Here is a 27,871-nt window from a genome sequence, read left to right as displayed (position 1 = left end):
ATGTATGTTCTGCCTGAAGATTGCACAGATTGCAGGATGCATGAAACTAAAGTAACACACAGACATAGACACAGACACAGACACACATACATACATACATACATATAATATATATATATATATATATATATATATATATATATATATATATATATATATATATATATATATATATATATATATATATATATATATATATATGTATATAACAGCACCATTGGAAGAGAATACAATTGCTCTCATTAGAGCGAGAAGAGTCTTGATTGTTACTGAGACGGTGCTAGTGCTCAGACTGGAACTGATAAGAAAGTGGTGCATTGGTTTTTCACGTTTTAGATAGATGTTATTACTTTGCTGTAACCTTACCTAACTTCTTGCAGGCTACTTTTGCGTCCTTAAGGTCCCAATTTGCGTCGCAAACAGATCCCCATTTATCGTCATAGTAAACTTCCACTCGGCCTTCATAGTTAGTTGGACCACCAACCAACCGCACACCCCCTGTGAAATTAGAAAAAAAAAATGGACATTTGACACAAAATGAATCGACAACACAAACTACTTTTCATATCAAACAAAATCCATGAACGAAGTCCTTTTAAAGTTCTGTTCACAGATGGTTTTCCTGGGTTTCCTGTTCTCGTTCCCTCATGGCTTAACGTTGAAGTTTGAACATTTGATTTTAGAACGAGGATACTCACTCTGGCAGATAAGGGACACATCCTTGGAATGATCACATCCAGTGTTAGCGTCAATGTCAGTTAAGCACCAACTTATATTAGACTGGCGATTGACGCAGTCGATATCGGTTTTGAAGATCTTTCCGGTACCTTCGCCAGAAAACGTTGAACTGAACAATGCAGCAGCTCCAAGTGAGTAACCTGCAAGACAATAGGCCAAACCCGGAATTCGAATCGACCACGGTACAAACAAAGCCATGTGCGCAAACGCGCATAGACGTACTTGTATTTCCATACGCGTTAGTACACATGTGGGTTTGTTTGTACCGGCATCACGTGATTATTTGGGCGTACTGAGTCTGTAGAACGCATCGCGTCCTTTTTATTCCGGAGTAGAACCATTAGCGTTCAAAGAGTAATGCAAACGTTATTTTTAATATTATAGGGGCACTGTTGGCTGTGTCTCTTTTCGTTTGCATGGTAGAGAGGTTCAAATGCACATTCAGGAGTGTTCAATTAGTGGGTCATGTCCAAAGATTCAATTGTGGTACAACGAGTGATTGGGATGAAAAGGTGACAAGGACAAAGCCGAGAGACTAAAATGAGTATGTAATGCAGGTGGATAGACACTAGCCTCCGTGATGTTCATGGCTCATTGTCATTGCCATTGTCATAATTCGCATTAAGACGGATCTTTGGCCTCATCCGTTGATCCAGTTGTCAGTTAAACTATGACACTTCATACACGCGACAGAGCTTAATTGTACCGCAGTTTAATATGGGCCAAGCATTCTGCAGTCCTTTTCAAATTTTATGAACGGAATCAACGTAAAATCGTATGATTCGTGTAGTCTTGTATACTGGACGTAATTTACCAAGCAAAAGTCTGTATTTGGCATTGGCACCTTTGAGAGAACGATTTACGAAATATTGTTAATATCCAAACATAGAGACATTCCATAAGAGTGTAGAATGTCTAATGTATAGGCATATAGACACCACTGACTGAAGAAAGTTACCCTCTGAACCTTGAAGGTCATTTTTGTCAACACGTCAATATCACTGTTCGACATCACTATATTCTACGAGGCTACTATCTTTGTGTCTGGTCATAGTATAACAGATGTGCTAACCTATAATATAACAGGCAAATACTAGCCTGTGTCTGCACATTAGGATTCGCTGGTTTGTTGGTTGGATTATAGGAATCGCTTCTATGAAATATACAAATTCACTCTTATTTTTACAACCAGCAGGCTGGTTATTTTATGTCACAAGTTTATAGGAAATATATTCAGATGTCGATATATTCACTTACTTGGAGATTTAAGCGGAACGATTAACTTGTAAACGGTAACTTATGATTTAATACGTGTGGGCATTCTATAATCAAATGATATACTGTTATTTCTTACCTTATCTCAGTTTATTTTGAAAAAAGAACTTCAATTTCTGGCATACTCGCATGGTTTAACATAAATTGACTCATGCTACAGATAAATATTTTATTTGGTGCAGTGCGGCTTAAAAATAGCTGATGACAAAGTTCCTTGTTATTAGCTATTTTTGCTTGGGAAGACGTTAAACCATACCTAGCTCTTTACAAGCAATATCTGCAATGGTTTTGTCCCAACCGATGTTGCAAACAGTTCCAATTTCACCCGCCACAATCGATTGAATTCGACCTTCTGATGGAAACATTCCGTCTTCAAGCCAGAGGTTTACTGAAAACAAAAAAGTTGACTTTTAATTTTTTTCTAAATGAAATAAGAAGGGAAGACTAAAAAAATTAAAATCTAGTTTGAGGTGTAGGAAAAAATGGATGCGATAACAGAAACACGTCAGCTAACAATACTACATTTATGGATAGCATGTTTTCTTACCTGAGACTGTTACTGTGAAAAAACACGTGCCCTCGTTTCCTGACTTATCTGTGGCTCTGTATGTGACATTTCTTTGACCCCTGAACAGGGGTGATCCCGGGGTAGGGTCACATTTTACACTGAGGCGATTGTCTACATTATCGGTGACTCGGGCAGGTGTCCAACTCACAAACGACGGTTCTTTATTGGTGTCGATGTTCAGATGCTCGGGACAAATTACCACGGGAGGTTCATTGTCTGCAAAGGATATTGAGCACGCACAGCTTTAGAGTAACGCGAAAACATGCCCTTACAATTTGGCTTTCAAAATAAATCTCATGAATTTCTAAATTATAGTAGACAACCAATGACACTACAATTGTATACACTGCACGTGGAATCTATAGACTGTTTATACTGCACCGGGATGCGAATTTTGATCATAAGTTGTTATTATAGTTCATGACCTAAAGTCAATGCTGTAACCTTCGGGCAATTAGTGAAAGGGAAGACGATATTCTATCGAATATCGACCAAAAATATCTTACATGGACGTATTTCATCATTTTTGATAAGTCATCTCTATATCGATCAATTACGGACAATCACTTTTCAGAGAAGAAGTTCCATAGAGACGAATAAAGTGTCTTAGGAAATGGTTCCATCAAACCGACGAGTGGACAGCATTCGTCATCAACAGACCAGAAGTGACACATATGTGTTCTCATTCAACTTGGAGAAAAATATTTTGAGTCCTTACAAAACAATGAGATAGAGCTACAGAACTTGTATCACACGTCTGGAAATACCCGCCGCCAAGCGGAATGCCGCGAAAAACGTTCGCTACATCTGGATCGAAAGAGAAGTAGATATGATATTTACAATAATTATTGCCTGCTAAAAGGGGTGAAGGGTTCACTTGAATTTTACTTAAATATATTCGGTTTTCACTTATGTTAACAGTGGCATAATGACTTAACTATTTAATACTCGAATGAGATGAACCTTCGTTTCTGATTGACACTTCAGCTTTCATATATTTCGTACACATAAAGTACAATTATCTCTTGATCTGCAGATCACATATTTGTCACTACTAATATTCAATGCAACAACTTATTGTTTTCTGTGTCCACATACCCGCTGAAGACGCTAAAATTTTGTTCAGAGGTCCCAATAGCAATGTGACCTGAAAATAGCGGACAGCCAGTATGAGTAACCAGCCAGCACTCAGGCTGCTGTGTGAGCGCCATCTGTGGCAGCTGGGCAATATGTATTTTTCTACATGATTGAACTTCTACTACAGAATTCACTGATTCGATTCTCTAAATCTGCCATTATCTTTCACTTTCCTAATCATAACCTGTTGCTGTATTAATATGCCATTGCCATTGAAAGCCAAAGATATACAAATACTTGTGCATATGACGGACCAATACTGCCTACAGAATGTTTACGCAATCAGTCCGCATACTTTAAGCTTGAACTGTGGGTAAGCAGGCCGACATTAAAACCTGATTATTCTTCACGCAAGGTCGGGCAGAAACCAGTCAGATTTTCATCACAAGTAAATCTAACAAGGTGTCCTTGAATCTGCAAAACATTGCTTACGATTCCTTCTCAGCGGGACAGACAGACCGACAGACAAACAGCAGTACGGCACCATGCCTCCTTATATTATTTGGTATAAAGACGGATAAATTTTTTTAAACTTACCCAAAACCTCTACAACAAATGTGCATTGTGCAGAATTCCCGAACACGTCCGTGGCGTTGAATGACACATTTGTCCTCCCAACATCAAAAGTTGAAAGTGGTTGAAGGTCACTAACAAGTGTTATCAATTCTCCTGAATTATCCTGTACAGTTGGCAGAGAATAATTGACGATTGCTGTCGCAGAACCAGGGTCTGTTGAAGTTGTGATGTCTGAAGGACAGTCAATCTCAGGTACTTCATCATCTATAAATGAGAGCGATTGATATATGTGGTTGTACGTTTGAAAATATAATTACTTGGCTAAGCAGATGGGGGATATAGATGGAACTTTACTAGCTGTAAGACGACGGGGTTCGCCGGTGTGACGTAGAGTGGCAATTGTTATGTAAACTAATGAGAAAAACAGACAGCTACATTTGATCGTCATTAGATTGAAAACAATTTGGAGCCTGTAAATATATATATATATATATATATATATATATATATTTATATATATATATATATATATATATATATATATATATATATATTATATATATATATATCGAAGTATACAGATGTCCTCGTGAGAAATTACTGTGTTCGATGCGGAAAGCACAGCATTAATAAATAATATCACAAATTACTTCAAGTACAAAAATATATCTTCTTTTAAGTTTCATGCATCCTGCAATCTTAAGACAGAAGTGAAAGGACGTATATATATATATATATATATATATATATATATATATATATATATATATATATATATATATATACATGGATGATTGGCAATGTATATATACATATATATATATATATATATATATATATATATATATATATATATATATATATATATATATATATATATATGATATATATTAACAATCGTCCATGATACTTCTATTAAACCCTTACGACAAGTAATAGTATTATCGTCTTTTAAATGAATGATATCAAAATGGGTTATGGTATCGGTGAGCCATATCGCATTTTCAAAAAGGACACACCGTCCTTTTTAATATTTAACAAGTACACGCACGTCATATTTCACATATATACCTTGATATCATTTATTTTAAGGAGAGCAAATGACACATTTAACTTTTTAAAACTGTTTTTTGTCATGAACATTCGGAATGCTCTTCAGATCAAAATTCCACAATGACTGCATGTTTGCGTATACGACTTTATGTATTTACATGTCAAACTCTTCAGCAGAGACTAGGCGGGCGTTTCCTAACCAGAGAATCGTACATCGATCGTCAGAATAATAAAATAACTGGTCACGTATGGCAGGGCTGACAAGCGGTGGTTAGTTATGCCAAAATTAGTGCGCATGTAGTTAGCGATCGTTTCTTCGAAAGTCAAGAATGTGTCTGAACGTTCTTGAAGAAATCTGACAACTTGTCAAATTCAGCCTCGTTCGCTGACCCACGCTCATTCAATCTATTTGGTGAAGCAATGAAGGGTCATCGGGCATTTTAATATATCTGTGTCAATTGACCAAATTATCAAATATCTACCACAGCAAAGACTCTTAGGCAAATTTGACACACAATGCTGGCCTACATTTTTGCATACTCGTTTCTCTCTGGACGAGAGAGGACCTACCTGTTACCACCACAGTAAAAGAACATGTCTTCTCGTTGCCAGAAGGATCGGCAGCTGTGCAGCTAACCACCGTATCACCAATCTCGAAAGCAGTATCCGGCTCATGGCTACAATTTACACCCCAATGCCCAGAATTGTCAGACGCGTCGACAGTTGGCCAGGTAACAATCGCCGTTGGACTTCCCTGATCGGTAGACTGATTGACATCGTCAGGACATGTTATTGTTGGAGCTTCATTGTCTGAAAAGGTAGGCATTGATTCACATAACGTACATGAACACACTGGTCTCAAGGTGATAAGTAGCATATATTGAGCATTTTTCATTTCACAAGGTTTCAGCTTATCTTTGCATTGGTATTTGAGTCAATGAACTTGGACAGAGAGATTTACAAACGTTCATCTGCATGGACGCATTTGTAGGTATTATGATGCAAATGTACAAGGAAACAAACGCCGCTTTCCTGTTGTGTTATTATGCACAAACGTAATTTTCAGGCTCAGCTACAGAGCGAAATGTTTACTAAGGGAGCGTTCAGTTATTATGGCCGGGGGGGGGGTGGGCCGGCAAAATCCAGGGGGGGGGGGGGGGGTCACCTCAAATTTGGAAACTGCCAAGGGAGGGGGGTCATGTGTTTTTCAAACAGCTCAGAGGGGGGGGGGGGTCACTTAATTTTCATAAGTATCAGTCCCGTCAAAAAGCAGTTTCAGTGTTCATAAATATTCTGGAAGATAAAAATGATTCGTTGCATGATTTCATTCTCTGCAGTTATTCACCGTAAATCTGAACAAAAGTATAATTATCTGTCACATGAACATCTTGACTTGACAACTCTGAGGCTTGTCTTATTGTAAATCAAGCTCACTGCACTGAGGGCAATGAACAATTCCTATTACTTACATATTAGAGATATAGCAAGTTTTGTCAGGGAAAATATTTAATAGTTACCTGTACTGATACTACTAGTACCATGAAAAGTTAAAACTTTTAGGTGAAATTCCAATATCATAATTGTTGTCCATATCTGAACTTTTAAATACCCTATTTGAATCAAGTACATTTGAATCAATTATCAAACACCTATAAAAGCACAAATTAATTTAGTTTAGCATTGTAAAAAAAAATATTCTTTGTTTTTTCATAGACTCCAATGTATATTCAATTCAATTCAATTCAATAGAACTTTATTTATCCCAAACACGGGCAATTAAAAAGCGTGGCTCAAATACAACATCAAAAATATATAATACAAATTTACAAAATGGTAGGAGACGCAGGACTATACAAAAAACAGTTTAGGAATCATTTAAAAGCCGCACAGCGGTTGGAATGAATGACAACTTGCGCCGGTTTGACCTGCAAGCCGGGTATCTAAAACGCCGACCAGAGGGAAGTGTGTCGAACTCTGCTGATAAAATGTGATCACTAGACAAAAGAATTGAGCGGGCTTTCCTGAGTACTTGCTGATTATGAAACGTAGAAAGACTTCTCTGGGGTATACCAATTAGTTTGAGCTAAGTGAAACAATTCTATCAAGTGAAGTTTTGTTTTTAACAGACAGATTTTGATACCAACAAATGAATGAAAATGAGATAACGCTTTCAATATAAGATTTATAAAAAGAGATAAAATTTGTCTATCAACCATGAATGAACGCAGTTTCCTTAAAAAGTACAATCTTTGCTGCCCTTCTTCAGTATAGCATCGGTGTTATGATCCCATTTCAATTTGTTGTCAAATATTGAACCAAGGTATGTATACTTCGAAACAATCTCGACTTCTTGATCGTGAACAATGGACGTAGGAGGGTTGCGTTCTTGCCTCCTAAAATCAATTATCATTTCCTTAGTTTTCTTAACATTTAAGTTTAGATACGAATTATCACACCACTCAACAAACTCACTAAGAGCGGGACCATGATGACATTCTGATCCCTGTAGAAGTGTAAGCAGAGCACTATCGTCAGCAAACTTAACAAGATGGCTACCTTCATGTGTACTTCTACAATCGTCAGTATAAAGGATGTACAACAGAGGAGACAGAACGCAACCCTGAGGAGAACCCGTATTTGTTTGAATGATACTTGACAAAATACCATTGACAAACACCCTTTGTGATCTATTTGTAAGAAAGTCAATAATCCAAAGAACAAGTTGATTGCTAAAATTAAATTTTAAGAGTTTTCTGCAAGGATGTGGGGTGGATTGTGTTGAAAGCACTGGAGAAATCTGCGAAAAGGATTCTTGCATGAGCACCTGTTTTTTCTAAGTGTTTGTACAGTGTATTGAGAATGAAAAGCTTAGCATCTTCAACACCTTTTCCCGGTCGATATGCAAATTGCAGGGGGTCTAGTTTGTTGCCAACCTTTGTTAGAATAATGGACTTAATTATTTTCTCAAATGTTTTCATTACCAGGGAAGTAAGAGCAACAGGTCGAAAATCATTGGTTTCTTTAGGGCTAGCTTTCTTTGGGACTGGTACTACTATAGAATTTTTCCATATGGCAGGAATACTAACTGTATCAAGAGAAACTTGGAAAAGTGTTGTAAGACTACACTAAGCTGATCAGCACAGAACTTCAGGGTGCGACCACAAATACAATCAGGACCTGGACTTTTGTTCACATTTAATGATTTTAAAGTTTTAGCTACTTTCTCTGTCTCAATAGACATCCCTAACTCAGGAGATAATGACTGTTTTAGATTTGAGATTTGAGATGAAAAATCCTCTGTTTCAAAACGAGTGAAGAATGTGTTTAGGACCTTTGGCAGCGCCGCTGAGTCTAAGTTATTTAGTGTAACTTTTGACTCTGAAGGAGTAACCTTATTTACTGCTGCCATATGCTTGATACCTTGCCAAGTAGATCGAAAGTTACCAGAAAGAAACTTTGATTGAATTTTATTTTTATAATCTAACTTTGCCTGCCTAATCGCTCTCTTGACTTCTTTGTTTATCAACTGCTTCTCGCCTGATGTACCCTGGAATAGTATAGTGAATCAACATTTCGGTGAAATTCCAAAATTCAATTTCTTTCACACATATCAACCTTAAACCATCCTAGGCTAACTAAGTACTTTAAAATGAATTATCAAATGTCTCTAAATACACAGATTTTGATAGTTTTGTATTGGAAAAAAATATTCATATTTTCCTCATAGACTCCCATGTACAGTGAATCTACATTTTGGTATAATTCCAAAATCCAATTTCTGGCAAACACATCCATTTGTTCCCTAATCTAATCTTGTACATTGATATCAATAATCGAGAGTACATAAATACATTGGTTTACCTATTTTTGTATTGGAAAAAAATTATTCATACTTTCCTCATAGACTCCCATGTATAGTGGATGAACATTTTCAGGGAAATTCCATTATCAGATTTCTTGTACACATAATATGCACATTTAACCATCATATTCTAATCAAGTAAAATTATGTTAATTATTGAACGTCTGTATATGCACAAGTATACCAAGTTTTTCATGGGGAAAAATTATTCACAATTTTAATATTGACTCCCATGTATAGTGGATGAACATTTTTGGTGAAATTCTAAGGTCAAACTTTTTGTCCACATGCCAGTTGTAACAACCCTATTTCATTTAAGTAATATATGTAAATTATCAAATATCTATAAATGCATAGATATAGTTTTGCATTGAAAAAGTACTACGTAGATTTCTCATACATGTATGAGAAAATATATGAATACCATGTATAGTGAATGGACATTATCAACAGCTGATTTTTAATTAAATCCAATTATCGAAATTTTGTACACACACTCTTGCGCAAAATACTGTGTTCCACCAGTAATTTCTGTCCAGCCCCTTCGAGGGTTAATTTCAAAATTATAAGCAAGTCAGAAGGGGAAATCTGAGCATCAACACCTTTTGAGTTTGTAGGGAAGGTCATTTGAAAAAATCTAAGCTCTTTGGGGGGATTCTATCGCTCCATACCCCCGAGGTGTTTGTGTGTGCAATTTTACTCAAGCAATGTGGGGGGGGGGGAGGGGTCATGAAATTTTTGTCATCTTGAAAGGGGGGTCATCAATTTTTTGGTACAATGGGTAGGGGGTTTCACTTATTTTGACTGATGCGCAGGAAGAATTTGCCGGCCCACCCCGGCCATAATAACTGAACACTCACTAAGTCGTAATATTTAATAAAGAAAGTGTTTGATGACCTTATAGACCCTTTTCATAAGTCTAGCGCCCTCCTGTGGCCACAGTGAATTTGGAGTCAAAGCGAGACCACTGGGGAAACCCTCCAGCCCCTGCCCAGGGTTTTCCCCAGTGGCCTCGCTTTGACTTCAAATTCACTGTGGCCACAGAAGGGCGCTAGACTTATGAAAAGGGTCAATTGTCATGATTGCATATGTATTCATATTCATTTACATCTGTCGTCGCTAGTGTCATATAAATGTTGAAAATTTACTTGGCTGGGCAATAAGGCCTGCTTGAGTTTCATGTCCAATTTATTTTTAAAAGGTCGAAGATGACTTTAACAACAAGCATTGTAGCAAGAGGAATAATTTACAGCCATAGAGTTACATACTGCACTGTTCTTGAAGTATACACAGAAGCAAAGCTTGTATACATACATACATACATACATACATACATACATACATACATACATACTCTCTGCCTCTGTCGTTCTGTCTGTCTGTCTCTCTCTCTCACACTCAAACAAACATATATATCCACATGCAGAAACTTCAAGCTCAGCACTCAGGGTTCTCTGAATTTTCTATTCCGCCGATACCATGGACATTTCAATGCCTTCGTATGCAAACTTCTTCGAGTAAATTTGAGACTTATAAAGGCATAGGCAAAGCCACTTATGAAAAGCCGACCTCAAATAAACAAATGAGACTTGACCCCTTGTGAATTGATATTTTCCTCTCTACGCCGCGGAGAAAACACCACATCTTAATACTTCTTGGGTGTATATTTTCATATCTGTTCTCGCTTCGTCTCGCTTCGTCATATTCTGCAGCTGGACCACAATGTCAAAATGGCAAGGCTTCTGAATTCCCGGTATGCTTTGCGCACTCAAATGCTTAGCGCCTCGGGGACAGATATTCGGACTCTCAAATTTTTACAATTCGTTTCTGATATACCGCTTGTGTGGGTTCATTTTAAAGCTCTTGGTGTAAGAAAACTTTTTACCTTCATAGTTTTTCGAAAATCGAAAATTTTATTTTTCTTCATAGAGTTAACACAGGGATGGCGGCCATTTTGAAAATCAAATATCGGTAAATCATAGGTAATTTGTTTCTCTAGTACCATAATTTGCACGATGAACCCCGATTTTTATTCTTGATTTGGAAAGAGAATGGTAGGAAGGTTCCTTGAGGAAAGTTTGAGCAAAAATTTAAGTCTTTCACTTTCGAGGCGTATAATACCTTAAAGATTTTTGGTCTCCTCTGTTCTGTACACGTGTTCTATTTGCAATCGGCTTTCATAAACAAAGTATTTATAGTTTTTATAGTGGCCATGACTGAATCGATGAGGTTAAAAATTGATTTACATGTAATATGTTTGGGTTTTTTTATGTAATTTACAAAGGGCATGGTTTGAGGCCAGTCAATTTTGAGTCATTAAGAATGGGTCATTCAGTACCATTTTCGAATCAAGAAATATTAGTCCATACACCTTGTCTGCATCTGTGAAGGGCATAAATAATGCTTGAGGCACGTGGAACGGAAAGGGTTGGTAACAATTAGGAGGAGAAAACAGTTTGCAAACCTACCGAAAACCTCGATGACGAATGTACACTGTGCCTCGTTACCCGAATCATCCGTTGCGTTGTAGACTACATTGGTCTTTCCAATGGCAAAGTCGGTACCTGGGGAAAAGTCACTGACAGGGGTAATCGGATCGCCGGAATTGTCGCTGACGTTCGGTAGAGTATACTGGACGTTGGCTGTCGCCAAACCACGATCTGTTGAAGCTGTCTTGTCCGAAGGACATTCAATTTCAGGATCCTCGTCATCTGCGATATAGAACTTTAATTTTAGTTTATGAGTTGCAAATTCCGAAATTCATTTGACATTCTACAAACACATACGTCAGTAATGGTTTGTCCTTGGGATGTCCAAAATCTAAAGGCAGTTTTGATTATCGCTATAAATGATTTCTATTAGAGGATGCGCTTGCAAACCTTGGTGATCTTGGTAGAATCGACTAAGATATATCCAATGATTTTGCGTTTCTTTGCCGCTATGTTATGTGTACTTTAATCTTATTTCTTCCATCATTTGGTGTTTAATGTTGTAGATAATAAGCAATGCGGGACTTGACAAATTTTAAAAGTGCTTGCCATCACGCTGTCCCCCAATTGAATGTTCAAATATCGTTTACGATTAGAAGAGCGCAATTGATCCAATACATTATAAGAGCGTGTAAATTTGCCTCACTCAAATTTAATCAAGTCCCCATCATAATACTTTTGAATATATCCGAGATGGAATAGTCAAAATTGCAGCAAACATGAGAAAGTTGGAATAGATCTGTATTAAGTTATAAGACTAAAGTGTGGGTACAAATCACATTGGTGTTGGACTAGTACTGTTGCACCAATTTCATTTGACCCCAGTTACTGTAACGTGAAGCAATGGTCCAACGAAAAAACCCACACATGTACACAGACACATGTGTGTGTGTGTGTGTATATATATATATATATATATATATATATATATATATATATATATATATATATATATATATATATATATTAATATTACAGAAAACGACATAGTTTGAAATCTTACCCTGTACAGTAACTGTGAAATAACAGATGATGTCAGTTCCTGAAAGAGTTGTAAAGGTGAACGAAACATTCGTTCTGCCGATGTTGAAATCACTCCCGTTTACATGGCTGTAGACTACGGTTTCATTTGTTTCAAGGTCAATAGCGGAACTCGACCAGGTCACCAATGCTGTTGCTGCTCCTGGGTCTGTTGATGTTACGATATTCTCAGGGCAGACGATAGTTGGCGTGTCTGTGTGTAAAATGTTTAAACATTGTATTATCTCATCAATGCACCGAGCTTCTGAAACTCTACAATCCAAGCTTATAACACATATGTCCCGTCCTTTGTCATTGAATTATGAGTTAGTTCTCTTTATTGGCATTTTGTACAAGTCCTCTGAAATAAAGTGTAATTTTGTCTTCTCAATCTCTAAATGGCAAGTGCAACAATAATTTGCCTAGTCGTCAAGGTCTCCGATACCAAATGTTTTCGTAGATGCAAATTAATGTTCCAAAGAACATCACAATATGTTGTATTCATTGATGATGATCTTTTCAGCCGAAGTATGACATGACCTGTTTTCTCGAATCCTTAAATCTTCAAAGATAGTGGTGGAGACATATATTTTACGTTAGACTTTGCCCATCTATTCGTCCGTACATGAATTTATGATGCATCCGGCCTTCTTAAATTATTCACGGCCCGTGTTAGCGGAAGCGTGGATAATTGAACCAATTTCAATTCTGACTCCAGGGCATAGTACTACGGGGAACATATGAACGTAATTGTTGTCACGAAATCCAATGTGGGTGGCAGGCGACAAGTGATCACGAAGTTTGTTAGGTGTAGACCGAAACTCCCACTGGAATGGTTGTTTTAGTTCTTGGCGAAAATATAATACACCATATCATGCATATGCCTGCCAGATGAGTTTTGTATTACAATCCCATATGGCAATCCTGAAGCCATTTTGTCATAAGTCTGTTTATGTGCAAAGCCAGTGCGAATGCCATTTCTCGTTTATATCCTTTCGAAGTTCAGCTTGCCACACGGCAAAAGTGCGCTGGCATATGTATGTCTCTTTGTGTTTCATATTACAACCCTGTATAGCCACCCAGTGGCTGTAACTTGTGACTTTTCTCTATAATTTCAAGATCCACTACTTAGGGCGTACAATTTATTTAAAGGTATACTGTCACCTGTTCCAACAATTTTGTCACAGTTACCATGGAAAAGAAAAATTTGACCAATCACAGATTTTAAGCGGGTAGCCGCTTTTTATAAACAGCGCCCTCACATGGGCATTTTGAATACCAAGGATTGCCCCTTTGACCATATATGGGCATAATTAGATTTCAGGTGACTGTATACCTTTAAGCCGACAACCAAAGTTCTCACCCGTCTCCAATGGTTACCAGTTCGTCTCAGAATTGGCGACAAATTAAATTTCGCTGTTAACTTTCAGGGCTATTCACAACCAGACTCCCGCATATATCAGTGATCTACTCCAGCCCGATATTCCAACTCATACACTCCGTTCATCCACCAAGAAACTTCAACATCTACAACCTACTAAAACCATCACCTATGGTGGTAGAGCAGTTTCATACGCTGCACCTAAACTATGGAGCACACTACCACTCGACATCAGAGAATCCCAGACTTGAAAACAGCCAAAAGAAAACTGAATACGCAAATATACTTCAAAGCATAGGATGTGGTTTAGCCATTCAGCGCTACACACTGGGTTTTGATTTTGGCGCTACTTACACAAACTTTCGACCATTCTCTTACCAGATTGATTGGATTGATTATCTGATTTTGTTGAAATGCTGACCATTAATATGAACTATAGTCCCACCCTGTGTGCGTCCACATCAATATATGACTCTTTCATTACTTAATTGGGTTACGTGACTGACAACTAATGAACTCGATATATAGCACGTTTTCAAGCTCGCTGACGTGCGCAACAAAGACCAAGATGTTCCGTAATATTTGCCAAATAAGACAAAAAGCATAAACCTGGATTCATTTTATCTCCTGAGTAATCAATTAAAATCGTGTTCATCACTTGTTTGCCCGTTTCCTGCTCTCTTTTATCCAAAATTTGATGGATTTAGGCCGCCGTACGCAAAACATTCAGGTCACGTCCCATGGGCTTCACCTAATTTAAGATATAAAATGGGTTTATGGTAACTTAGAAAGCGAAACAAAGGCAGTAGCACTGTTTCAGTCAGTTTCAGTTCGTGGGAAGGAATTTGTACGGTCGGGAGGTACCATTCGCCCAGCAGTATCAATCAATTGCTCCGCTTTACAAGCAACAAAAGGTTAATCATTTGAGAGAATATAAGACCGAAACCTAATTATGAAGATGAAAAAACCATTTAAACCTGAAAAAATAACTTAATTTGATTTTATTGTCCAGAAATGTGCCACGGATCGTTTCCCTTTATTTTGCAAAGAAGCAACCTCTAAATAAGAGTCCTCCGTCGCCTTGGTTACCGGACAACAATCACTCGTCACACGAAATAACGCTATTTGATAAGCAAATTTAGGTAGAATGCGCCTCGGGTACATAAAGTCGGACTTTAAAATTGTTGCAAAACTTTTCTAATCTATCAACGGTGGAGGTCGATTTTGACGCTCGTAGGGTAAGGATCATCTTCACCATCTTCGCTTTCCAAAAATCGATTTTTTTTATTTCTCTCTGGAGTGAACACAGTCATGGCGGCCATTTTGAATTTCGAATATCGGTAAATGTTAGGTAATTTGTTTCTCTTATTCCAAATGTTGCAATTTGAAACTTATATGATAACTTAACTGACATGTATTTCTGATTTGATGAGGGAATGGTTTAAAGAACGTGAAAATTTTAAGGAAAAAATGGAGTAGCTTGCATTCGATGTGCCTGCTACCTGAAGGTAGTATGCGCCTCGAAAGTGAAAGACTTAAATCTTTGTTCAAACTTTTCTAACAGGATATTTTAAAAAATCTGTTTCAAAATTAAGAATAAAAATCGAGGGTCACCGTGCATATTTTGTGGTAAAGAAACAAATCACCCAAGATTTACCTATTTTTGAAATTCGAAATGGCCGCCATCGCTGCGTTAACTCTATGGAGAAAAATAACATTTTCGGAAAACTAAGACGGTGAAAAGTTTTCTTACACCCAGAGCTTTAAAATGAACCCCCACAAGTGGTTACTAAGAAAAGAATTGACAAAGTTTGAGAGTTCAAATATCTGTCTCCGAGGCGCACTCCGTCACCGCGGTATTAATATAGCGCACCATTTCGAGGTTCAAATAGTCATTTGAGACACTTTCGTTAAATATAACCTGTGAAACACCTTTTAACGTGAAAGAGTCATCATAAACTATTATTTCTTCACAGCGCGGGCTGGATTATCTTTCCGAATGCTTGATATGGTGGACGCATACAAAGACGCGCGACCAACCACGTACCTGTCTTTTCAATTTCGTACTTTTTAAGGTGCGCAGTATTAATGTCATTTGCAAAGTACTACAGAGTACGTCAGTCGCTGCAGCGTTGTAATTGATGCACAGTATCTCGGACAAACAAACCTCCGCTAAGTGGACGTGGATATGTAATTGTGTTTTGAAACTAAACTAATTACCAAAACAACCTCATGGTATTTCCAGCAACTTCAAAAATGAGACACTCAGGGTGTCTTCATCCCCTAAATGAAAATTTGACTGATTGCAAATTTGCTGCGTTATTCAGACAAATCAATATTTCATTTGATGTATTGTCAACTTAAATGTCAAACCTTTCTCTTTTGTGATCATTAATCAGGGTAGTCCCTAGAGAACAATTTTAACTGTAGTAATTCAAGCAATTCGCACGCAAACATAATTAGGATAATAACACTAACAAAAACATGTTTCTCGGTCACACATCGAAAGTGGGAGAGGATAGTCTGCTTGTTAGCCTGAATAAAATAGTCCCTAGTCCGTTTTACGCCTAAGTAATAAATGTATTTTGTATTAATATAGGGCTGTACCGAAAATGCCGCAAAGTGCGATATATGCACTCAGACATTACAGTCGCGCATTGACGTGCGCGGGGTCGGGCACAAGTCTTGTGGTTTTTCATTGCAAACATAGTCTCTGCAATTACTTTACGAGTAATATATTGCGCAAATTGCGGATCCAGTTTCGTTTTTTTTCTCTCTCTCTGACGAAGCACCGGTTATTGAACTATGTCATTGAGGGCATGCTTGGGTCAAACAATACATGGCATTCAAAACTGATATTTTACAAAACCATTACGTTTGAACAGCGTGTGAATATTCTATCATCAATTGAATTTCAAAACAACTGACAAACATGAATAATTTACGTTCAAACTCTGAAATTCAAACATCCACAATTGGCTTTTGTTATAATGCCGTTGACAAAATAAGTTTGAATGCGCTCCGAGGACAGACATTCTGACTTGTTACCCAATTTTTTTCTGATCTTTCCCGGTCCCATGGAATTAAGCTTAATACAGGGATACCGGATACCGGCCAGTTGGAAATAAAATATCGGGGAAAATTGTCTGTGTAGCACCGAAACTCGTCCTCTAACTATTCTTCTTATTTTTCTTCTTATTTTATAATTAGAGTGCTTCTAGTTTCTTGAGAAGAGTCTGAGCAAAAGTTTTTAAGTTAAAAGGCGCGCACTACCTCAACCGCCTCCTGGTGCATTTATCAACGTCATGTTAATCTTAAAATCACCTTAAAGTAGAATTCGCTTCAGGGGCATATATATATTCTGACTCTAAAAATTTTTAATTATTGTCGGATATACCACTTGTGGGTGTTCATTTTAAAGGTCTTGATGTAAGAAAAACTTTTCACCGGCTTAGTTTTCGAAAATTTTATTTTCTCCATAGAGTTAACATAGGGATGGCGGCCATTTTGAATTTCAACATCCATAAGTCTTGGGTTATTTGTTTCTCTAGTATCAAAATTTGCACAGTATCCCCGATTTTTATTCTTGATTTGTAATGAGAATGCTTGAAAGAGTTCTTGCGGAAAGTTTGAGCAAAAGGTTAAGCCTTTCACTTTCGAGGCGCATACTACCGTAAATTATACTTTTACACACAAAAGGGACAGTTCCAACTTTGATTTCATAAGCATTTCCCCACTTCGCAAGCATAATACCATCAGCTCAAGCTTATGATATATACGTTTATCAACTCCTTGAATACGTAAGATAGCTAGAGCTTGTAAATAATATGAATGTTTTAGAGTGAGACATCGCTTGTTGATGAGCAGGGATTCTCAGAATAAGAGTAGACGAGTTAGATTATATGATAGATACGTACACGTTATATTAGAAATTACACGATGAGTGACGGCAAGGCTGGCTTTAAAGGTATACAGTCACCTGTAATCTAAATATGCCCATATATGGTCAAAGGAGCGTTCTTTGGTATTCAAAAAGCCCATGTGAGAGCGCTGTTTTTAAAAATCGGCCACCCGCTTAAAATCTGTGATTGGTTAAATTTTCATTTTCCATGGTAACTGTGGCAAACTTGGAACAGGAGGTATACCTTTAACTCACAGCAGCAATTTGATGGCTTTGCTTAAAGACACTCGATTTGTCGATTTTGATGTAATATGAACCAGTGTAGCATGCCAGCAGGGTAATGCTTAGTAACCTGATCCAGGAGAAATTGGTGCCACCACTCAGCAGCGGTTAAAGATGACCAGATTAATTATTGTTTTCTGTATCTTTCTGGATCTGATAAATTATTTATTTACCTTGAATTATACTGATTATTGGACCTTTTATGACGTTTTATTTCATCAAAGTAAGCTTCCCATGTCGTTCAGTGTGTATGAAATGTATTTTGGAAGCAAAATGTGTTGTCATGCTTTGTGACTTCGCATATCGATGAACGATCCGAGTTTTTATCAGTAATTCTATAACTGTGTTGTATTACAATTGTGCCTAGGTAGCACTAGCCGAAACGTCGGTTAAGATACTGGCCAAACGAAAAATAAAGTACAAAGCTTTACAATTGGGGAAAAGTTGGAAAAAGCACCGAGGCAAAAATTAAATTAATTTGGTCTGAAATGGACTCAATTAATACCAAATACTAAATAAATACTAGTAAAAACTACACAGGTCACAATGAGATACTCGGTGATGTCCGGTTACAGTAATCTGCAGTAACATTGAATTCTACAATTTGGCAGACCCTAGTCCTGCGAGAAGGACGAGCGACGCCCAGTGACTTGTCACAGAAGTGTTAAGCGACGGCTGCCCTACGTTGATTCAGAAAGGCTCTCTGAAACTGATAAGTAGCTGCGGTTCAGCCAAGTGGCTACAGACTCCAGAATGTAAACTCAGCTCCGGTTTTGGAGACTTTGATTACATATAACTTGACACACAGGTGAATATGTCTGAGCACAAGTACAACACAGCCATAAACTTCACCAGTAACACACTGGTGGCTGGCAATATGCAGCGGCTGGGAAACTATTTCTGATTGGTAAATTGTCACTACTTTTAGCAACTTAAAGAGTCTAAAACTAGAGCTATTCTCCACCTAATTAGCTATTCAAAAATAGTTTATTCATGGCGATGGGTTTCAGCCGACAAAGTGGGCAAAATCTTCTGAGGAGCTGCACATTAGCCCACTGATGACAGAGGGACAGCATCGGCAGCCTCGGCAGAGACAGTAGAAACACAACGTACTTATGTCTGTTCAGAGTTTTACTGCAAGAACTTTGGTGTAAACAAGACCTAGTCCCTATGTGTCAGATTCAATGAAGTCACATCTGCACATTTGATGCTGGTTGGCTCCACGCTGAAAAAAACACAGGTGACGCTTTCAAAGTTCACAGTTCATTCTCCAAGACTATTTGAACATGTAGGTAAACATCAGATGCGATAAATATAATGTACAAATGTTATACCTTTAACCCACCAAGTTTGACCCAACCATCACCCCTAAAATCTTAGTTCAATTCAAGAGAATGTATTTCAAAATTACAAACCAACTTTTGAGATATATTGTATTTTTAAATTGCACTCACTCGGGGAACATACAGACACAGAAAAACAAACACATATCTTTGAAATCAGATTATCCATCAAATAACCACCTTTCGTGTTGCCTTGACAACATATGGTAAATTTACATATATATTGCTTTAACGAGCATGGCTAAGCTACAGATGAAATGCGCTTGTCTGAACAGTGCATGATGAAAACAACCTTTTTATTGACAATAAATGCCTCCTTTGGGACAGCTTTTTCCCGACCGTCAGTTCCATTATGGCTGTCCCATATCCGGTTGTGTTTGTTTTGTGGATTAATTTATTTTTGAAAGATCAGATGTGGATAATAAGGCTACTATAACAACATCGTGACTTTCATTTCCTTGTCATGGCCATCAATAATGATGTACGGCGTTGTTGTATTTTTGAGCATATAATAAATTTAAACGGAATTGTATTATGGACATCTAAGCTGAATTATTCTACACAATTAACAAATGATTCATATTTTATGTTTCAGCAACTACAGAATGTATTTGTAAAATGTAATATTGCCTTTCTTTTTAGGAGACAATTCTTTCGTTTGAGTACATTTGTACCGCTTTGCTATTTCCAGTCCCACATTATGGTGTATCCATCATTAAAAGGGCGGTACATTAACTTTGATGAGTTTTTCACTGTTCTAGTTGTGAATGTCAACTTGGTTGTTTATTGTTATATGCGTCAACTCAGCCTCTACAAATGTAAACTGCATCGTAATCGTTCCTAAGGGAATATTTCAACCATTGTCTTTCAAACTGAAGAATAGGATCAGGGGTCACCATGCAAATTAAAGTACTAGAGAAACAAACTAACCAAGATTAGCAGATATCTGAAATTCAAAATGGATGCCATCCCTGTGTTAACTCTGGAGAAAAATAAAATTTTCAATTTTCAAAAAAAGACAGTGAAAATCTTTCTGACACTAAGGGCTTCGAAATGAGCCCCATAAGTGGTAGATCAGAAAAGAACTAGGAAAGATTTTCACTATTTTTTTTTGAAAATTGAAAATTTTATTTTAGTTTGTTTCTCTAGTATATAATATATAACAGATAATTCCTCTCATAGCATATGTCCACTGCAGCCAGACACCAGGAATCAAGTGATAACTCCCTGACCCTAAGCTGTTATTAAATGTTGCCCGTTGGCCAGCAATATGGTACCCATATAGCGAACATTGTCGAAATATTTAATGTCTAGCCAGGCGTACTTGAGAGAGAGAGAGAGAGAGAGAGAGAGAGAGAGAGAGAGAGAGAGAGAGAGAGAGAGAGAGAGAGAGAGAGAGAGAGAGAGAGAGTCGTCCACTGCCAGTAAGATGACCTCGACAAACAGGTACTTCATAAAAGATAAGAGAAATAATTACCGAAGCACGAAAAGAGATAATTGACGATAACAGAAATTTTCAAATTAAGAAAAGAGAAATATGACATCGACCTTGACTTTTCCCGTTTACTGTAGCAGAATGCTATTATGAGTGACAATATAAGTTTTTATTTAAGGACCTGCCAAACATGATCATTTGGTGGACACCAAAAGCAATTAAAGAACGTTGGTCAATTAAAATTGCCTTTGCATCCATGCTCATCCCCTTTTCTGCTGAATATGATCTGGTTAGACTTCACCCTTTGACTCTAAGATGAAACAATCTCTTCTCTGCGTCATGCCTTTTTAAGTACGAACCTTTTGTCGGCGATCATTGAAGATACAACGTCAATTAAATGCTCGGCCACTCGTGTTTAAAGAGACGATACTCACTAATTTCATTCAAGTCCATATTCCTTATCAATTATCAATTCCCTATCCCTCCCTGTTGGTTCCCCCGTCCCTGATAGGGAGAACTTTTAATTTACATTTTGCCTGCTGGCTAGATCTAACATCAGCGTTAGAAGCAAACAGCAGTAGCTGCATTCTCAATTGACTTAATATCTACTTCATTACTCTGATGTAGATGGCAAACATAGTAAAGCAAACGAAATGACACACTATGGACCTACGCACAATTACAGACTAAGCACGATAAATTATTGATGAGCAGTTTATCACCATTTTACAAATACACGATAGTGTGTGTTTGATGATGGAGGTAAAAGGACTCCATGATCTGGTCACAGTTAACATAGTAGGCGCCCCACGCCTCGAAACTTAAAGATTTAAAGTTTTGCTCAAGTCATCCTAATGTCACTGTGAACTACTCTCTTTTATTTCAACAAGAAAACAGAAACTGGCCGGTCGCTGTGCAAATTTGACTTCATTTAAAAACATTTGAAATTGAGCTGCTGTCCGACTGAAGACTCTATGGGGAAAACTACGTGTTGCATTGTTGTAAAAATATGACGTTGGAATACCATTAACTAAACAGGTGTCAAACGAGTGTCCACACTCAGCATACCTAGATATCAGCAAAGTATTGCGCCAAAACTTCGAGGAATCGGAATATCTGCCAATGCGGTGCACTCTTATCTACATCCAAGATTTTCTTTCTCTTTGCGAACGTTTTAATTATGTGTGCAAATGACCAAAATCTCGCACTGGTAGCTCACGGCTTGATGTCAAGTGTGAAGTGGTCAGTAATCTGCACAATAGCTTATCGTAGAGCCGCTCTTGTCCCTCGTTGTGTTGGTATTTTTCCCAATACTGTTGGATTTGTTTGCAACGGAAAATGCGTTTCCATTGACATCCCAGGTTAATTTGAATTTTTTATGCAGTGTGAGCGACAACAATACAAGCTTTCTGTCGTAATTTTCTAAAATTGAATCCTATTGTGCTGTTATTATTTTGATGCTGCTGCATCGATAACACGTTTCTTTGAAAATTAGGTTTACAGGGCTTTCTTCACTTTAACTACGGTATCAGGTTTAGTTAAACTGCAAGGTTTGACATATGCCGCCAGGCTGAGACTGTACTCAAGAAAGAAACTCTGGTGCCAAGAAATCGTATTACTTCAATATTCCCAAATGCCGGCAATGTTAAGATGGTTGATAAACGATTACCGAACGTCTGTCGATATCTTTTTCCTCGAGAGACACTCACTGTATTTCCGTGAGGCGAAATATTACTTCATTGTAATTGAAGAAAAGGGCAATATTGATGCACAAATTACTTGATGAAAAGTAAATACTCGGTCTCCTACTACGTTTACCTACAATGCCACCACGAATAGTATTTTGTTCCCATTACAATAAAATGCCGCAGTCAATGTGTACTCAGCGATCTTTAATAATCCCATTTATTCAATATTACGGAGATCATAACAATACAAGGTTTTTGTTTTTAAGTTGAAACGAATGAAGTAAGGAATGGGAATTTAAAAAGGGGGAAAATTATGGTATACATTAAATTTAAAAAATTGAGAATTTTGCAAAGTATCGAAAATTATACTGTCTTTCTCTTCTACGAGTTTCTACGATGTTGAATTTGATCGCAACGGAAAATGTTTTTCAGTGGAAATGCCGTTTAATTTGAATTTTTTATGTAATGTAGCCGAAAAGAATTCTAGCTTCCTGTCTATAATTTTCTACAATTGATTCAAAACTGTGCTGTTATGATGCCCCTTCATTGACAACACGTTTCTTTAAAAATTAGGTTTATAGCGCTTTCTTTATTTTACTGGCGGTAGCATGTATATTTAAGGTGGTTGGAAAGGTTAGAGCGTCAGTTATAAATTTCAACAAAACTATTAAAATATAAAAGTAGTCAACATTCTCTGTGGAATAAAAAAAACTAGACATTTGGGCACAAAGGCATTGCAGAGTTATAGCCTGTTAAAACTTCTGAAAAACTGACCAAATAAGAAGAAGTTGGGGAGTCCTTAGTGTATTAACTATGGTAGAGGTCCCCTAGCTATTAATAAAATGTTTGAAAAGGGAAAGTCATTATTTGCTGTTTTTCAGGAAAGTTTGACAAGGTGGTGCTGGCATTCAGAGTGAGTGACTGCTATTGTAAATGCATTTTTAGATTCTTTGAGTGTCAAAGAGGTGTCAAAAGTGAGATTAACCAAAAAAAACTGCTCTATGACTTCAAAAGAGGGGTGCAAATATGGCTTGTTTTCAAAATTTTTGACAGAATAACAGTTTTCCTACATAATTGTATACCAATTTCATCCAACTTTGAAATGAGATATGGACATGGAATTTTTACAGCCTATTAACAAGGTTACAGATAAGATTTGTACGGCACAATTTTCCTGCATTTGAAGTACTTTTTGAAAAATCACATTTTGAAATTGGAAAGAATTTTTAATAATTTTTTGATATATAAACCCATGTAAAATCATAAAAACAAATTTTATTTACAAATCCTGCCGTACAAATCTTACAATAAATAGTGTCAACATATTTATAACTAATTTGGTAATATTAATACTATCCAATTATTATTAAATTCAAATATGTAAAAAAAATATGAAAAATTAAATTTTAATATTTACTGGTGTCATATTTCAAAATCATGGCTCAAATATACAATTTTTATATTCTTTTAGAAAATATTAACTAAGGGAGTTATCCTGAAAATTTGAACTAAATATCTTGATTCTAACACTTGAAACTTGACATTAGCCTAACTCTGAGAAAAGCATTGGTGCAAAAATAGCCTTTCCAACCACCTTAAACTGTAAGCTTAGACAGATGCCAGCAGCGTAGGCTGAAGCCGTACTCAAGAAAAACATTAGATTCAAGCAATCGTGTTACTTCAATGTTCCCAAATGCCGGCAATGTTAAGACGGTTGATAAACGATTGTCGGACGTCTGTCGATATCTGTTTCCTCGAGAGACGCTCATTGTATTTCCGTAAGGCACCTATTTAGCGTAATATTACTTCATTGTAACTGAAGTAAAGGGCATAATTGATCCATAAATTACTTGGTGAAAATCAATACTTGTTCTTCTATTATATTTGCCTACAGTGCCACCATAAACAGTATTTTATTGCCATTGCAATAAAATGCCATGATGTGCACTCAGCGCTCTTTAATAATCCCATTTATTCCACCTTACTTTGTCGTAAATTATATAATAGCTTCGTTAATACCGCCGAATTTTTTGACGTCATCCCCCGATCATACTGTTAATGTATCCTGATATTCAGTATTGTGGCCCCAGGGCCATCATAACAATTCAAGGATTTTCTTTGGAAGCGAATGAAGGGATGAAATTTTAAAAGGGAGGGAAATTATGGGGTTAACAGTGCAATACATTACATGAAACAATGTTGATAATGTTGCACAATATGGATAATATTGCCTTTCTCTTATAAAATTTATCAAAGTTTTAATCTCCCAGGATGTCCCTTGTCGTTTGCTCTGCCCCGCTCAGCAGTTTTGTCCCTTAGACTAAAGTGTGCAAACTATAATGCCACTATAAACAGTATTTTCCTGCCATTCAAATAAAAATGTCACAGTCGACGTGCACTCATCGCTCTTTAATCATCCAATTTATGCATTACTTTGTGGTAAATGATATAATAGCTTTGTTAATGCCGGTGAATTTATTTGACGTCATCCCCCGATCATTACCGATTATATATTATCCTAATATCCAGTGTCTTGGCCCAAGGGCAATCATAACAATACAGTTTTTGCTTGTAAATGAATGAAGGAATGGGAATGTACTGCTCGTTTTTGTACGTTAAACGTGTGCGTATGTACAGCGCAGTCTCAAGTGACTTTGTGTATAGTATGCAAATGAAGGGCCGACGATGCCGGACGATGTTCATCAGCTTCAAACTCAGATAGTCGTCTTCTATATCTACAAACTCACTAGTATTGCCAAAACTATAAAATTGTAGAAATAACTTACCCCTGCCGGCCAATAATGCACGTAAGCAAACCTAACATGACATATGTAAGAAGCGAATATATGTTATATTGTATCAGTGGGTCAGTCATGCTTATGGGTCATTGTGAACGAGAGTATACTCAGGCCGAAGCAAAACATTGTTTACCGTGCCACCGTCCCTCTTTCCCTCTGCGATAGAAGGACCGTGCAAGTGCTTTTACGGGTCCCTCAATTTTCATAGCAGCTCAATTAGGAGACGGGGAGCATTTAGATAGCAGGAAAAATTGACGTCGGAACTAACTGTGTCATTAGTTAATTACTAGAGTATTGTAGCAGTTGAGAATATTGCTTTTATAGAACTCCGTCATTGGAGTATGTAGTTTGCGCTCCGCCACATCAGCTGCGTCAATTTTTGTTGTCTGTGTTGCCTCCACTGCCATAGCTCGCTTGCTATGTATCTTCCAATCAACAATATCCGGTCCCAGGCGCTGGATTTCCGTTCGACAAAGATCGCCGCGCTACCTTAGTAATTAAATAGGGCGTTGACCTTGACTTTGCCCGTTTACTGTAGCAGAATGCTATTATAAATATTAATATACGATTTTTGTCTTAGGACATGAAACCCTGACCGTCTGATGGACTTTAAGCAATTAAAGAACGTTCGTCGATTAAGATTGCCTTTAAATCAATGTTCATTCCCTTTTATGCTTAATATTTTCCTCTAAGACATCACTCTTTCGCCGATGACTCTAAGATACACACTCTCTTCCCTATCTCCGTCATGTATTTTCCAGTCTTAACCTTTTTGCAATAACTATAAAAGTTCGGAGTTAATAAATGCTCGACTACTCGTGTTTAAAGAGACGATTCTCGCTAATGTCATTCGAGTCGCCAAACTTTCCTATCCCTCCGTGCTGGTTCCCCAACAGCTACAGGGAACAATTATCATTTATATTTTGCATGGACACTGGCGTTAATATCATCGTCAGAACACGGTCCCTCCAAAACGGTCAGAAACAAAGTGCAGTAGCTGGTTTCTCTGTTGACTCATCTGCTGCTCCATTATTCTTAGATGTAGATGGCAAACATCGTAAAACAAACGAAATGACAGGCTATGGGCCTAGGCACAATTATAGATAGATGAACAGTTTATCACAAATTTACAAATACACGATAATGTGTATTTGATGATGGAGGTAAAAGGACTCCATGATCTGATCCAACTTAACATAGTCGACGCCCACGCCTCGAAACTTAAATATTTAAAGTTTTGCTCAAGTCATCCTAATGTCACCGTGAACTTTTCTCCTTTATTTCAAAACGAGTACAAACACTGACCGGCCGCTGTGAAAATGTGGTTATCAGAGAAACGATTTGATCATTAATTTGAAATTCAGCCGCGATTCCATCAGAAGACTCTTTTGGGTAAACTAAATGTTGAATTGTCGTAAAAATATGACGTTGGAATTCCATTTGCTCAACAGCTGTCAAAACGAGTGTACACACTCAGCATACATAGATACCAGCAAAGTATTGCACCATAACCTATAGGCAGTCGGAGTATCTGGCAAGAATGCAGTGCACTCTACCTAGTACCTCCAAGGTATAAACTCTCTCTGACCAAAATCTGGCACTGGTAGCTCACGGCTTAATTCCAAGTGTGCAATGGTCAGCGATCTTCACAATAGGTAATCGTAGAGATACTCATGTCCCTCGTTGTGTTGGTCTTGTTTTGATATTTTCCCAAATAATGTTGATTTTTGTTTTTTTTTTGTTTTTTTGAAAATGCGTTTCCATGGGCACTCCAGCTTAATTTGAATTTTTTATACAATCTGACCGACAACAATACCAGCTTTCTGTCGTAATTTTCTATAATTGAATGATGCTGTTTCATCAATAACATGTTTCCTCGAAAATTGCATTTACAGTGCTTTTCGGTATAAGGTATAGTTAAACTGTAAGCTTTGACAGATAACAGCAGGCTGAGGCTGTATCAAAGAAAAAACTGGATCTAAGCCATCGTATTACTTCAATGTTCCCAAATGCCCGCAATGTTAAGGCGGTTGACAAACGATTGTGGCGTCTATCGATATTTTATTCTTTGGAGCGGGAGTCCTTCATTGCATTCCCGTAAAGACCTATTCAGTGAAATTGTACTTCGTTATTGTTGAAGAAAAGGGCATAGTTGATACACAAATAGCAAACATTAGCTTACATTTGCAGCAAATCAGCACAGCAGAGCTAAAGGCACACATTACAACCACTGTTCCACCAGGTACCCATCACTCCTGGGTGGGGAGAAGCAATTCAATGAGGAATAAAGGGCCATGCTAAAGGACACAACACCATAACCATATGCCAGGGCTCGAACTCACCATCCTGTGATGGTGCGTGCACTGTTCTAGTCCACTGGCCCAT

At 37.4% G+C, this 27,871-nt stretch overlaps 1 protein-coding gene across 1 annotated transcript; it reads right to left on the bottom strand.

Annotated features, from left to right (window-relative positions):
• Positions 1–346: 346 nt before the first annotated feature.
• LOC139141565 (hyalin-like) lies at positions 347–27,871 on the bottom strand. Its single transcript, XM_070711158.1, has 9 exons — positions 27,829–27,871; positions 12,642–12,872; positions 11,618–11,860; positions 5,858–6,097; positions 4,256–4,498; positions 2,561–2,797; positions 2,270–2,401; positions 699–878; positions 347–498 (listed from the first exon to the last, which is right to left on the bottom strand). The coding sequence occupies exons 1-9, from the start codon at positions 27,869–27,871 to the stop codon at positions 347–349; spliced, it is 1,701 nt and encodes a 566-aa protein (XP_070567259.1).

The sequence above is a fragment of the Ptychodera flava genome, chromosome 10 (genome assembly GCF_041260155.1).
Source record: "Ptychodera flava strain L36383 chromosome 10, AS_Pfla_20210202, whole genome shotgun sequence".
In the NCBI taxonomy this organism is placed as follows: domain Eukaryota; kingdom Metazoa; phylum Hemichordata; class Enteropneusta; family Ptychoderidae; genus Ptychodera; species Ptychodera flava.
This window is presented reverse-complemented; position numbering and strand designations above follow the sequence as displayed.